We start from the raw sequence: 15,019 nt of genomic DNA on the forward strand, positions 1-15,019 counted from the left end.
TTTTTTTAGCATTGTTTCTGTGCTATAAAAGTACTGATTCTAAGCACAGACTCAGGAAGATGGGCCATTGGAACAAGGCTTCTCCAGGAAGTTGGTTCTGTTTGGGTCTTGACGTTCCCTTCTTCTCATACTAGCAGGCCTCTTCCCAATGAATACACATTTTGCCTGTTCTGTTTTTTTGCCATGTTTACCTTTTCTTGGTCCTATATAAGCAATAAAGCTGTTTTCTGTTCTTCACCTTTCTCAACCCCAAATTCTCTTCTATGCCTTAGGGTAAGGCTTTGATGGTTCTTCCAGCCCCCTTAAATATGGCTTAGGGTGGCTCTTCAAAACCTAAGATCTCTCATTTGCACTATTGGCCTTGGAACATATTTGTTTCTAATGTTCCTGCCAATCAGAGATCTATATATTAAACCCTAAAATGGGATTTTAAAAAAAAAGAAGAGTTGGAGAATTCACATTTATTGAATAATTATTGTGATACAAGATGGAATTTCTGAATTCCCAATAAATAAATTTCACTTTTTGAACATTTGATCTCTTACTTTTTAGCACCAACAGGCTTGGTAATAGCCTGAAGTTAACCTGACAATGGGTTGACAACCTTCCCCTGCTGGCCCTTCAACCTGCTTAATAATAAGTCCTTTGCTTCTTCAGTCATTCTCCCATGGGATGGCCTACTGCCCTCCTTTCTGTACAATCTGGGCAAACCGACTGGTGATAGCAAGAGTAGTGTCAATGAAGCGGTCCACACAGCTAGAGAGACAGTTTTCAGTGCGAGAGTCTAGGCGATTCCCTGGCTTCTCCACACATTTATCCCAACATAACTCCATGAAGTGATGCACCTAAGAAGAAAGAAAAATAGTAACCACTTGGGGTCTGCAGACAGGCCTAACTCTATGAATTTTCTTATTTCCTTCCCATTTTTCTCATTTTCTGTCACCTGACTAAACTATTCTTTGACTCTCTTTTCTCACTTCTAATTTGTCACCAATATGGCCCAACTCCTCATCCCTACGTTGAAACAATCCTTTTATTCTCTCCTTTTCTATTTTTCTTAGTAATTAAAAAATATGTACTTTCCATCAAGTCACCCTAATGCATCAGTTTCTCTGTTACCCACTGAAGGCACTCCGTTATTTAACACCCAACCCATCTGTTTCAATGAGGTCCACACACAGCATACTCAACTTGACTCTCAATACTCCTCCCTAAAGATTTTTCCACAGTTTAAATTATTACCTCCTTGAGAGCACTGCCTATTGTTTTCTAATTGTGTCACTTCCTTAATCAGAAAATCTCAGGCAGGATTAATACCTTCTTTTATATTTCCAAACTAGCACCAGTGTAAGCTGGGAGGCTATGGTACCAATTAATTCCCCCAAACCACTGCACTCATCTCATTCTAAACCTATTCTTAAGTAGTTCTTAACCTTTCTGGGGTCATGGACATATCTGAGAATCCAATGAAGGTTACGGGCCCAATCTACAGAAAAATGAACACACAAGCACAGAAAATGTGTGCACTTTCATAATGTTCAGGTTTGGGTTAGAAACCCAATGATTTCTAACCAGGGTTCTTGCTACTTATATTCAGCGAACTCTCCCCTTCCCACCACCGCCCCTCCTCCCAACACGGGGGAATAACCATTTACCAAGGGCTTAACTATTTTGGGAGGCTGGGTACTAAGCAGTCAATCCTTTCTGCGGTCCTAAAAGATGACTGTCACCTCCGTTTAAGAGGCACGGTTAAGTAAGTAGGTTTAGGATTAGTCATGCAGCAAGTAAGGGGCAACGCCGCGGTTGGAACCATGCTCCAAAACTCTTGTTCTAAACTAACAGTCTAGACCGACGACTTCAGGGCCCACCTTGATCCAATAATGCTCTACTGCTCTATCGTTTTCCAATACATTATTGCATATGATCCTCGATATCCAGTGAGGCAGCGGGCGACTGCGAAACCAAGACTTACAGTGGACGGGCGTTTTGTCTAGGGTCACGTGACCTGTAAGGGGCAGAGGCAAGCTTAGAACAAGGATCTTCCGAATGCCAGCCCAGAGAGCTCACCGCCAAGCTAGGCTCCCGTGCCTTTGTGTAGCCCGAGCCTTTCTTCGCTTTACACCTTCTCTTTCCCCCCACTATAGGCTTGCTTAGAGGGTACCTGGGCACTACAGGTCACCAGCGGCAGGATTGACTCGTTTCTTTTGCAAGCAGAACCGGGCGCAGCAGGCACGGAGCATAGGGCGGCCGCGCCGCGCCGCCTCCATTCAGAGCTCCGCGGGTGCCCGGCACCTGTACTTCACCCTCTTTTCTCTTCACACTGGTCCCTGTCCCCGCACCTGTGCAGTGAACTGCGCCTTCTGCTGTTCGGCCGCCACCAGGCGCTGCAACTCCGCTTCATCCGCCTCACCAAGCTCCGCCATTGCCTGCGTCGAACTCGGGACCTTCCGACGAGCCGTGTGCGCATGTGCGGCGGGGCCGAGCCAACCCCGACTTCCGGTTCACCCGGCGTTTTCCTTTTCGTCGTTTTCTTTCGTCGTTGCAGGGTGGATGTTGTCATATGACTGCTTCCGGGTTGTTGGATGACCTTGAGCCTTCTCGAACGACATGGCGACTCTCTGGAGGCTGAGTGTCCTCTGCGGTGCCGGAGGTGGGCGAGGTGAGGATCCTGGCAGCGGAGGTTCTTAGCACAACCTCCAGCCGGGGAAGGGAATGCGGTGAGGATTCGTCTGCTGGGCGGTGAGACCTTTTGAGCGGGGGTGGGGTGGGGTGGGGTGGGGGCGGGGGTGTCCCTCCTCCTTCCCTTTGGCAGCTCTGGCTTCTGCCGAAACCATAATATCACCAGCGTTGCCTGCGGGCCCAGATCTTTACCCGAGGGCATATCTCTCCTGCTCTGGGCTGACGTGGTGATGGGGTAATTTGAAAGTTATAGCCTTGCACAGGCTATTCACATGAGTTCTCTTTTTCTCCCCATTCGCTGTCTTTAGAGTGCTCCCTCCCTGAATCGCAAAAGAGTGTCAGGGTCTAAGTCCCAATCTACGTCTTGCCTATTTCCCTTGGAGTTCAGTTCGATAATTATTGAAGTGGGCATTTCTGTTATACCAGGCACTGTAGTATGGTTGGGTTACAAATGTGAAAAAACATAGTTCCAGCCCTCAAGGAGTTTTCGTTTTTATGGAGAAAACACATATAAGTATAATATAACATAGAGTAAAAACTGTGCAGTAAGTAAATTGTATGCCAGTCCAGAGGAAGAATATATTAGCTGTGTGTTTTGGAAGGATCACCCTGTCTGGGTTCTTGAAGGAGGTGTGCCTGATTTGAGTGTTGAGGGTAAGCAAGGCCACAGGAAGAAGGGCATTACAGTTTGGGCTACTGGGATGAGCAAAAGAATGATGAAGGTGTAGAAACTGCTTGTTATGAGAGAAAACAAAACAAATCGAATATTAGAGTGTGAAGCTCAAGGTGAGGAATGAGATGGTTCTGGAAAGGTGAACTGAAATCAGATCACAGAAGAACTTGTCTTGATATGAAGTATGCATTTTACTTCGTGTGAAGGGGAGCCCTTGAAAGGTTTGACGTAGATTTGCAGTTTACATTGACCACTTCGGTAACAACGTGGTAGATGGCCATCATGGGAAATGGGGCAGGCTAAGACATAAGTCAGGGAGACGAGTTGAGACACTGTTGTAGCAGTCTTGGCAAGGATGGTGAGGTCCTGAACTTGGAAAGTTGTACATAAGAGAAGATTGTCTCAGGAAATGTTAGGAGGTACATCAATATGATTTGGCATTTGACTGGATTTAGAGGGAAAGTCCTACATGACTTCCAGATTTCTGGGTAAGGTGAAAGAGTGGCTGGGATGTCATTAAATAAAGTGGTAAGCATGTAGATGGGAGGCAAGTTCAAATGAGAAAGTGAGTTGAAGGGTGATTTTAGTTTTTGCCATGGTAGGTTTGAGGACCATGTGGGGTATCTCAGGGGAGAGGCCTTGCAGGCACTTAAACTTGTGAAACTCTGGAGAGATATCAGGCCTGGGGATACAGAGTTGGGTGTCATCAGCTTAAAGGCACTAGAAGTTGAGTGGACAAAATGTCTAGGGGTGGGCATAGGAAGCAAGGAGAGCAATGGGCAGATGATGGAATCCTGGGCAAACATTTAAGAGCGGCTGCAGAGGAGAGAATCAGAAGGAGAAGTAGAAGAGAGTTCTTTCAGAGAAAAGAAGGGAGGAGAGGCCACCAGTGCCACGTGATACAGAAAGCCCAATAAGATGAAGACTAAACAGTGCCTATTGGATGTGGCCACAGAAGACCATTGGTGACTTAACTAAAGCAGCTTTGGTGGGGATAAAGACAAGTTTCCGAGTTGAAGAATGATAAGGAAGTGAGGAAGTTGAGGTGATTTAGACAACACTTTAAAGAAGCATGTTTGGAAAGTGAAGAAAGGGAGCAGGGGAAGAGTGCATGGGCATTAGAGGACATAGGATCAAGGGAAGGGTTAATTATATTACATCAGTTGAGGGAAAATGGTCAGTAGGAAGGAAGGAGAGGTTAAAGATACAGGAAAGAAATTACGTTTTATTGAGTGCTTATAACATTCTGGGGATTATGCTGAACATCTTACATATATTTTTAAATTTTCAACGGAGTATTATGAAGTAAGTACCAGTATTTTCATTTTACAGAAGAGAGGATATTGATTCTTGGAGAGCCTATTTAACTTAATTGCTCATCGTCTCACAGCAGTATTGGTAGGGTTGGGTGTACCTAGGTCTGCCTATTTTTAAACCAAGAGACAAGATCTAAAAGAGGACAGAAAGGGATGGGTTCAAGAGTGCAAGCAGAGAAATTGATCTTGAAAAGGAAGATGGTATTTCCCAAACTAGACTGAATTCCTTGAAGACAAAGACTTTGTCTTTTATCTCTCTTGCTCTAGTGCAGAGCATAATCTTGCATGTATTAAATGTTTGTTGGATGAATAGATGAATAAATGGGAGAAGAAAGCTATAAGTTATTTTTTTTAATTAGTCAAAGTGAAGCCCTTTTATGTAAGTGTTCATTGATTTTTCAATATTTCCATGGCTACTTAGTCTAATCTCATAACAACCCAGTGAAATAGATGCTATCCTCATTTTACAGATGAGTTGGTTATTCCCTGTTTGGGGTTAAATAGCTTGCCTATGGTCATTTAGAAAGTCTGTCAATCCTGTTAAAGGAGAGGTGCTTATGATTCCCCCTAATGTCTCTTTCCTTAGCTCTCTTCCTCCGAACTGCAGTGGTCAGACCGGCTCATGTCTCAGCATTTCTCCAGGACCGATCAACCCCAGGATGGTGTGGAATACAGCACATTCACCTGTCACCCAGCCACCATTGTATGTCCATCTTCATCTGGGCTGATTATCGTGCCTTTGGCAGGACTTGCTGTCTCTGAGAGGAACTCTTGTGTCCAACTCTGTCGAGTGAAGACCTAGCCTACACCTGGGCACACAATGCTAGCATGGTTGAATCATGCCATTTACACTCATACAGAAACTTCTGGTCGAAGTCTTTTTAAATTTTTTAATTTTTTAAAAAGAAAATAGTTCTGTGGGAAGAGTCTGTTCAATATAGTTTAGTTACTTTTATTTATGTAGCTAATGGAGAGGAGCCAGATCCAAATCATTTGGAATAGTAGACAGTTTAAAAAATCATGCATATTTATAGCTGTAATTGACATGCTTATTTTTATTTAGGTTGATATTAAAATCATGGCATTTCTTGGATGAATACTGTTTAGGTATTATTAAATCTTAGAAAATCTGTAGGTGAATAACAAGTTAACTATATTTTCATTTTTCAAGTCTAGAAAGATCAGTATTTTACAGAGAAGAGACTTCTTTTGATTCTTAAGTCTACCAGTTATAATTGCATCTGAGTTATGAGTAATTAGGCAAGTGTAGTTTTCCTGCTTTTTAGAATTATGTTATCTTTGAAAAGGTTTTGTTTCTGAACTTTGTTCAGTTAGATTTAGCAGAGTGGTTTTAACTTGGGGTTCATGGGACTGAAGGAAGGTCCCCAAAGTTGTATACACAGTCTTTATTTTATTTTTAAAATTTATTTATTTATTTATTTATTTATTTATTTATTTATTTTTGGCTGCATTGGGTCTTCGTTGCTGCACACAGGCTTTCTCTAGTTGCGGCGAGTAGGGGCTACTCTTCGTAGTGGTGTGCGGTCTTCTCATTGCGGTGGCTTCTCTTGTTGCGGAGCACGCTCTCTAGGCACGTGGGCTCAGTAGTTGTGGCTCGTGGGCTCTAGAGTGCAGACTTAGTAGTTGTGGCCCCCGGGCTTAGTTGCTCCGCGGCATGTGGGATCTTCCTGGACCAGGGATCAAACCCATGTCTCCTGCATTGGCAGGCAGATTCTTAACCACTGTGCCACCAGGGAAGTCCCTACACAGTTGGCTTTTTTTTTTTTTTTTTTTTTAATTTTTTGGCCACGCTGTGCAGCATGTGGGATCTTAGTTCCCTGACCAGGGATCGAACCTGCGCCCCCTGCATTGGGAGCGCAGAGTCTTAAGCACTGGACTGCCAGGGAAGTCCCCCTACACAGTTTTTAATGTGTGTATCTATGTGCACTTTTCCAGGAAGTAGCTCCATCCTTTTATTAGATTCCCAAAGGGGTATGTAACCAAAAAAAGGTAGAGGCTCTCAAAGAGATGTTTAAAGCCCATTTTATTTTCACTTGTTTAAAAGAAGTTTTCAGGGACTTCCCTGGTGGTCCAGTGGTTTGGACTCTGCCTGCCAGTGCAGGGGACACGGGTTCGAGCCCTGGTCCGGGAAGATCCCATATGCCACGGAACAGCTGAGCCTGTGAGCCACAACTGCTGAAGCCTGTGCACCTAGAGCCCGTGCTCTGCAAGAAGAGAAGCCACCGCAGTGTGAAGCCTGCGCACTGCAACGAAGAGTTGTCCCCGCTCACCGCAACTTGGATGAGAGCGCCCGTGCACAGCAATGAAGACCCAATGTAGCCAAAAATAAATAAATAAAAATAAATAAATTTATAAAAAAAATAAAAGAAGTTTTCATGTTCCATATCTATTTTTGGCTATTTATAAGTAACGGAACAGAAGAAGAACCATGATCCTAAAAGTTGACATTAGAACTTTGCTTCTGTCTATCTATCTATCTGTCTATTTATTTATTTTTGGCTATGTTGGATCTTCATTGCTGCGCGTGGGCTTTCTCTAGTTGCAGCGAGCAGGGGCTACTCTTCGTTGCGGTGCACGGGCTTCTCATTGGGGTGGCTTCTTTTGTTGCGGAGCACGGGCTCTAGGCACGCGGGCTTCAGTAGTTGTGGCTCATGGGCTCTAGAGGGAAGGCTCAGTAGTTGTGGCACACGGGCTTAGTTGCTCCTCGGCATGTGGGATCTTCCTGGACCAGGGCTCGAACCCGTGTCTCCTGCATTGGCAGGCAGATTTTTAACCACTGCGCCACCAGGGAAGCCCGAGAACTTTGCTTCTCTTTGAGTTGGCTGGTTTAATTTTCTTTTGGGAGGATTTTTAATATTATTTTACTTACAAAGATTAGGTGTAAATAAAAGAGTGATGTTTTAAAGGAATTCCGTAGGTGTCACCAACTTATATTCATAAGGTATCTGTCTATTACACTGAAGTCCAAGATTGGTAATTCTGCAAAGATATTTTGTCCATCTTCTTGCCTGTAAGCAAAGTGGATCTGTCTTCTAATTAATATATGTAGGCGTTGAGACACCCTGTGCTGAAAGACTTCAAAGAAAGGAGATTGCATCTCTCACTTACCTTTATCTTACCCTGTTTATGCTCAGTCTTCCATGCATTCTGTTTGCCATTTTGTCAGTTTGGGTTATTTCGTGGCAAATATTGAGATGTGTGTTTCCCCCTGCAACTCTTACGAATCTCGTCCTTCCTTTCTACAGCTGGTTCCAAGGCTGCATCTCTCCACTGGACTGGTGAGAGGGTTGTCAGTGTTTTGCTCCTGGGCCTAATTCCAGCTGCTTATTTGAATCCTTGCTCTGCGGTGGACTACTCTCTGGCTGCAGCCCTCACTCTTCATAGTCACTGGCAAGTACAGCAGTCCTTTCAGTATTACCTTGTCTGCTCAATTTGTTTGCTGTGAGCTTGTCTCACTATTGGCATATGAGGGAGAAGTTGGTTGAGATACTCAAGATCTGAAGAGAACCTTAAAACATATGTAAACTATTTATATGCCCAGATTTATGTATCCACATGCCTATTTGATGTCTTCGCTTTCATATCTGTATGCATTTTGAACACAGCATGTCATAAAACTGAGTTCCTGATCTTCCCCAGATCTCTTCCTCCAGTACTCTTGCCCATCTGAATTAATGACATTTCCATTCTTCTGTTTGTTCAAGCCCCAAACCTGGTCATCATGCTTGATTCCAGAAGTAGTCTCCTCACTGGTCTCCTGTCTGTTCTCAACACAGCAGCCCCTGTGATCCTGTTAAAATATTAAGACAGGTCCAGACACTCCTCGAAACCCTTCATTGTCTCCTAATCTTACTTAAACTAAAAGGCAGAGTTCTTACAGTGATCTACAGACTCTACATGGTCTTGCCCCCTCTTTCTTTCCTCATTTTCAACGATTTTCTGCCACATTCACACTGGCTTCCTTGCTAATTCTTGAGCACACCTGGGTCACTCCAGGCCTCAGGGCTTTACTCTTACTGTTCCTTCTACTTGAAACTTTTCCTAGTTATGTCCTTGGCTTGTTGCCTCATTTCCTTCACATCTTAAATGTTACCTTCTCAATGAAGCCGTCTCTAACGACTTACTCAAAATTGCAGTGTCTCTCCCAACATTCCTTATCCCTCTCCCCTGTCTTTATTGTCTCAGTAGCACTTATTTCATTCTAATATACTTTATCATCTGTTTATTATCTTGTATATTTCTTGTCTCCCCTCACGAGAATGAAAGCACAGATACAGAAAATCATAAGAATCAAATCTATGGCTTAGTGAATTATTATAACAGTAATACCCTCCAGGTCAAGAAATAGACCTTTGCCACCTACTGCAGGAGCCTCTTCCTTGTGTTCTGTCTCAGTCATAATGGTTCAACATCCCCCCCCACCAGAAACAATTTTATCCTGATTTTTATAGCAGTCATTTTCTTACATTTCATCATAGTTTTATCACCCAAATGTACATCACTAGACACTATAGTTCAGTTTTGCCCTTTTTAAAAAAAGAAATGTAATAGGAGTTTTGACTTTTTATTTGTTGTTGTATCTTTAGTGCCTAGGGCAGTGTCTCACACATAGCACTAAGTAAATATTTGTCAAATGGATGAATGTCCAGTTTTTATTTATTTTACCCAGTGTAGTTTGTTAGACTTTCTAAGTTAATGAACCTTCTAGAAAGTTTGTTAATAACAATTGGGTTCCTTGAGTTGTCCATTTTATGTTGTTTTGCAAGGACAATATGCTGTCATGGGTGGGGGAGGTTCTTTTTGGATTGTTAGAACTGAAAGCACTTGGGGGAGTATCTTAACCAGCCCTGTTGTTTTACAGTCGTAGAAACTAAACCCCAGGGAAGTTAGGTAACGTGTCAGAATCATTTTCTAGCTAGTATTAAAGGAGATTTTGCTTACCTAGTTTTCTAGGGTTAGTTAGAATTACCCTTTAACCAGATAGACCTCTCACAATAAAAGATTCCAGTTGCATATGAAATACTAGCTCACAGCTACAGTAGGATTTCTCTGATGTGAGTTTCTTGAAAGGAGATCCATCTAAATTGGTGAAAAATCAGAATAAGAGATAAATCTAAAGTCATACTTTTTTTGGCCGTGCTATGTGGCATATGGGATCTTAGTTCCCCAACCAGGGATTGAACCCGTGCCCCCTGCAGTGGAAGTGTGGAGTCTTAACCACTGGACTGCCAGGGAAGTCCTAAAGTCATACATTCTAAAAATTACGATTGATGTCTCCAATTACCTTACTGATTCTCTTCCTTTTTCACACATACACAGAAAAGACTTGAAAGAATTGTCTATAATTGTGCACTAGTTCCTTAGCATCCAATCTTTTTTAACCCACATTAATCAGGCTTTTTATCCCAACTGTGTAACTGAAGTCATTCTTATCAAAATCACTGAAGACCTTCATTTTTTCCAAATCCAGTTGTCCATTCTCTGTGCTCTACTTGAAACTCAGTAGCATTCAACTTAATCGACCATTCTCTCCTTAAGTAAATTTTCTTTGGCTTCCTAGATGCCATACTCACCTTGTTTTCTTCTACCTCACCAGCTGTGCTTTCTCAGTCTCCTCTGTCAGCTCCTTTTCCTCTTGTCTGACCTCTGAATAATAAAGGTCTGACCTCCAGGCTCATTCTAGGCTTTCTTAAATTTCTCTGTCTACACACTTTTCCAAGGTGAGCTCAGATCAGACTTCTTTTCCTGAGCTGCAGACTTGTATTTCCAGTTGTCTGACCGGCATATCCACTTGGATGTCTAATAGTCATCCCAAATTTAATATTGCCAAAAATCACTCTTTTCCCGCCCCCGAAATCTCTCTTGATTTCCCCTCAAAACCTCCTTCTCTCCTGTTCTTCCCTAATTCAATTAAATCTTGTTGTTCAAGCCAAAAATCCTAGGAGTCATTCTAGGTATTACTTTTTGTCTTAACCCCACAACCAGTCCATCAGCTCGTGTTAGTTCTCTCCTCAGAACATAGTCTGAGCCAAGTTAAACCAGCAGCCTTGCCTAGGCTACTCCGGCTGCTTCCTAACTAGTTTTCTATTTCTGTTCTTGCCACCCTTCTTCCTGCACTGTTCTGTCACCACATACAGCCAGAGTGACCTTTTTAAAAGGTAAAATTACATTTATCCAAAGAAGATATGCAAATGACAAATACGCACATGAAAAAATGCTCAACATTGTTTGTTATTAGAGAAATGCAAATCAAAACCTCATTGAGATACCACCTTACACCTTACACTTTACACCACTTTACACTTTACACCACTTTACACTTTACCAGGATGGCTGTAATCAAAAAGATGGACAGTAATGAGTGTTGAGAAGTTGGAGTCCTCATATATCTCTGCTGGGAATGTAAAACGTTGCGGCTACCTTGGAAAACAGCTTGGCAGGTCTAACAAAAGTTATTATAACAGAGTTATAATATGAGTTAACAACAGGGAGTTGCTATATGACTTGACAATTTCACTTTTAGGTGTATACCTACCAAAATTGAAAACATATGTCCCCACGCACACAAAAACTTGTACAATAATGTTCATAGCAGTGTTATTATTATATAATAGACAAAAAGGCGAAATAGTCCAGATGTCTCTCAATTGATGAATAGCTAAACAAAATGTGATATATTTTTACAAAGGAATATTATTTGGCCATACAAAGATTAAAGTGCTGACCTTGAAAACATTATGCTGAGTGAAAGAAACTCAACACGAAGGGCCGCATATGTCCCGAATTAGCAAATATGTAGAGACAGAAAACAAATTAGTGATTGGGTAATGGGCTAAAGGGTACAGGGTTTGTTTTTGATGAAAATGTTCTGGGATTAAACAGTGATGGTGTTGCACAACTCTGTGTGAGTATATTAAAAGCCACAGAATTGTTAATTTTATGGTACGTGAATTATATCTCAATAGAACTGTTATTTAAAAAGTAAAATTAGCTCACTCCTTACTTAGGTCACTCCCTGCTTAAAGCACAGCTGTGGTTTCCCATTGTATTTCGAGTAAAATTCAAACTCCTTGTTATGACCTTCAAGGCTCCTATGCGATCTGCCCCTGCCTTCTGGTCTCCCTGTTCTCCAGCCACATAACCTTTTTACGATTCCTCAGAGATGCCAAGGTCATTGTTACTTTTGTTTGGGATGTTCTTTTCATTCAAGCCATCCTTTCTAAAATATTTCTTCATAGCACCTGTGTACTTTTTCTTACTCTTCACTAAAATGTTTGTTCCATAAGGGCAGGAATGCTGTCTTATTTGCTGTACTCTCAACATCCGTAACAGATTCTGGCACATAATATCTGCTTAATAAATTCTTCTGCAATTAATGAAAAACTCTGTAGGCCATTTGTTTGGGTTTAAAAATAAAAAAACAAAATTTTATAAATAGAGTAGGAATTAGTTACTGTCTTTGATATAAACGACTCGAAAATTGAATATGAAGGATAGGAAGGTGTCTTTATTATATTGTTAGGGTACACTTGATTCCTTCATTTTGGTTTATGATTTTTGTTACCATGAGTTGCATTTTGACCTTGACTGATTATTTTTTTTGCAGCCAAGTTAACCGAATAGCCTTCTAACGTCACTTGTGGTTTTTCATTTGTACTGTGACTTTGTTTTCTTTAGGGGCATTGGACAAGTTGTTACTGACTATGTTCGAGGGGCTGCGTTGCAGAAAGCTGCCAAGGCAGGCTTTTTGGTGCTCTCGGCGTTCACCTTTGCTGGGCTTTGTTATTTCAACTATCATGATGTGGGCATCTGCAAAGCTGTGGCTATGCTGTGGAAGCTCTGACCCTTTAGACTTAACACCTTGAGAATTGATTGTACACCTCCTTGCCTCTGCTCTGTCATGCCATTTCAACTCACAGTAAGAAGGAAATAACAGATTAGTCCGCTGGTAAACCTCTTCTCCTAATCAGCCGGTTATTTTTAGAGTTTAATCTTTGAAGAAAGATTTGAGAGAAATTGTATCCAAGAAATTGTGAGACTGAGTTTTGTATTCTGGAGTTAATGGGGTGTCTCACAGCTTCTCAGAAGACTCACAGTATAGCTAAACATTATATATGAGCCTTTGCCTGTTAATTTATCAGACTCTTAAAGGGAATTCAGCTTTATTACTCTCCATATTTGATCAAACTTCTATATTTGTCCTAGGATGATAGAGAAAGGGAACGACTGTTAATTCATAAGTAAAGACTTTGCAGAAAATTAGGCAGTGTTTTGTTTTTGTAAACATCCCCCCCCTCTGTTCAGTCGATACCAGTTACTGATGGTTACATGTCCTAGGGAGATTTGAAAATTAGAAATACTGATATTTCACATTACTGATTTCTAAGTCCTAGGAAGAAGAGCCTGGAGAGTTTCTGAATATGGAGAAGTTTCATGTAGGGAAGAGGTCCCTTTATAGATGTTTCAAATTGTTACAGGTTCTAAATGGAGACTTAATCCTCAAATGTGTTTATTTTACTTGTCCAAAAATAATCTGTCCACAAATATAAAATTATAAGTAATAAGTTGTTATTTTCCCACTGTGGGAATCTCTAATGTGAAAATGTATTCTATGAAGGTAAAGTTTTTTTAAAAATAAAAATGCTGTATAATAAAAATTTATTCTACTCTTTTATGTCTTAATTGTCCATAGTTTTATTCAGTAGAACTGAGTGTCTATTGCATCTATAGCACGGAAACAGGACTGAGTGTTTAAATTTCCTTCTGAGTTTAGCAGTTAGGTAAATCAGACACAAAGTGCTATAATACAGAAAAGACTTACATGTAATAGGCAGAAATATACTGAGTATAAGTAGTTGGTATGAGGAGAGTAATAAGATTAAGTAGTAGGAATTAGAATTAGGTCCAGATTATGGTGTACTGTGGATGCCAGCGTTTATATTCAAATTTTATACTGTATGCAGTTAGTCTGGTCTTAAGGAAGGGATGAGTGTAACGCATGATGGTTTCATCTAGCAATGTAGATGAAATGGGAGTTGGTGCATTTCACTCACTGAGGACCTTACTGGATAGCTGAGGCAAACTATCGAAGGGGAGCTGGCTAGAAGGGTAAGTGTTCATACTGGAGGTTAAAGATAAGGTCCCCTGAATGTGCTTACGACCTTGTAGTATATGTATTAAGGGTTTAGGAAGGGGTGATTAATTCTGTTTTGGGGCAGGTTAAAGGTTTCAGAAGGAGGTGATGCCTGAGTAGCAGTGGTTCACCAAGGAGTCATGGTGGTGGGCCAGTCTGCCTTGGCAGGGAGGAGTATTTTATTACTGACTTGGTTTAGAATTGGTGATTCATTACGATGATAAAAAGCGGACTGACCTTTAGTCACTTTCATTATTGTTTTAAAATTCTCTATAGACAGTGATCCCCCTTAGAGTCATTCCTCCCCCCGCCCCACTGCCCTCCCCCATTCCCCCAGCCCCCAGTACACCACTGCTGTAAAATGGAGTGGGGAACTGGATTTTTCCATAGAGTTGCTATCATCACCGATACCATCAGATCGTAGTTTGGCTCTGGAAGGGTGTCTAATGCTAATAAGCTTCATTAGATCGTGATTGAATGTTAGAGTGGAGGCTGGTTAGAGTGGACCTGACCCACGTCCTGGTCAGTTTTGTAATTAGGTTGGAGCTGAGCTGTCACTCTGGAAAATCAATGGGGCGCTGTGAGTTGCTGGAGCAGCAGTGAAGATGAGGCAGGGGCTGACAGCAATAAGAGGTGTCTGAGGTTAGGCAGGACATCAGAATTGTGCTTCAGAAGGAATTTAGGCAGCATTAGGAAGGTTGATGAACTGGAGGCAGAAGGATGTATAAGAAGATGGAGGGCTTCCCTGGTGGCGCAGTGGTTAAGAATCCGCCTGCCAATGCAGGGGACACGGGTTCGAGCCCTGGTCCAGGAAGATCCCACATGCTGCGGAGCAGCTAAGCCCGTGTGCCACAGCTACTGAAGCCTGCGCACCACAGCTACTGAAGCCCGTGCGCCTAGAGCCCATACTCCACAGCAAGAGAAGCCACCGCAATAGAGCCCACACACTGCAACGAAGAGTAGCCCCCGCTCACCTCAACTAGAGAAAGCCCACACGCAGCCACAAAGACCCAACGCAGCCAAAAATAAATAAAAATTAAAAAAAAAAAGAAGATGGATGTAGAAGACAGTGACAGTGGAAAGTAGGAGTCAATTTCAAAAGGTATTGTAGAAGTCAACATTCACTTGGTAGGTATTAAGTACCTTGTGTAATTGGCACTGTGCCAGGTACTGTGGCCAGGTAGGAATTTCTCTCCT

At 42.0% G+C, this 15,019-nt stretch overlaps 2 protein-coding genes across 3 annotated transcripts; one reads left to right on the forward strand and one right to left on the reverse strand.

Moving 5' to 3' along the window:
* Positions 1-446: 446 nt before the first annotated feature.
* Positions 447-2,462, reverse strand: TIMM8B (translocase of inner mitochondrial membrane 8 homolog B). Its single transcript, XM_059930452.1, has 2 exons — positions 2,340-2,462; positions 447-845 (listed from the first exon to the last, which is right to left on the reverse strand). The coding sequence occupies exons 1-2, from the start codon at positions 2,421-2,423 to the stop codon at positions 678-680; spliced, it is 252 nt and encodes an 83-aa protein (XP_059786435.1). The 5' UTR covers positions 2,424-2,462; the 3' UTR covers positions 447-677.
* A 90-nt stretch (positions 2,463-2,552) lies between these two features.
* SDHD (succinate dehydrogenase complex subunit D) lies at positions 2,553-13,363 on the forward strand. Of its 2 annotated transcripts, XM_059930449.1 has the most exons (4): positions 2,553-2,659; positions 5,255-5,371; positions 7,935-8,079; positions 12,367-13,363. In XM_059930449.1, exons 1-4 carry the CDS (start codon positions 2,608-2,610, stop codon positions 12,530-12,532), a joined length of 480 nt encoding a protein of 159 aa, XP_059786432.1. In that variant the 5' UTR covers positions 2,553-2,607; the 3' UTR covers positions 12,533-13,363. The 2 variants fall into 2 exon arrangements, with proteins under 2 accessions (XP_059786432.1, XP_059786433.1); XM_059930450.1 differs by lacking the exon at positions 7,935-8,079.
* The last annotated feature ends 1,656 nt before the right edge of the window (positions 13,364-15,019 follow it).

Source organism: Balaenoptera ricei, chromosome 8 (genome assembly GCF_028023285.1).
Source record: "Balaenoptera ricei isolate mBalRic1 chromosome 8, mBalRic1.hap2, whole genome shotgun sequence".
NCBI lineage: Eukaryota > Metazoa > Chordata > Mammalia > Artiodactyla > Balaenopteridae > Balaenoptera > Balaenoptera ricei.

Coding starts and splice junctions, on each gene's coding strand:
- TIMM8B (XM_059930452.1), bottom strand. CDS start 2,423: ATGGCGGAGCTTGGTGAGGCGGATGAAGCGGAGTTGCAGCGCCTGGTG. Junction 846..2,339: donor AGGCGCAGTTCACTGCACAG/GTGCGGGGACAG, acceptor CTTTCTTCTTAG/GTGCATCACTTCATGGAGTT.
- SDHD (XM_059930449.1), top strand. CDS start 2,608: ATGGCGACTCTCTGGAGGCTGAGTGTCCTCTGCGGTGCCGGAGGTGGG. Junction 2,660..5,254: donor CGGTGCCGGAGGTGGGCGAG/GTGAGGATCCTG, acceptor CTCTTTCCTTAG/CTCTCTTCCTCCGAACTGCA. Junction 8,080..12,366: donor CTCACTCTTCATAGTCACTG/GCAAGTACAGCA, acceptor TGTTTTCTTTAG/GGGCATTGGACAAGTTGTTA.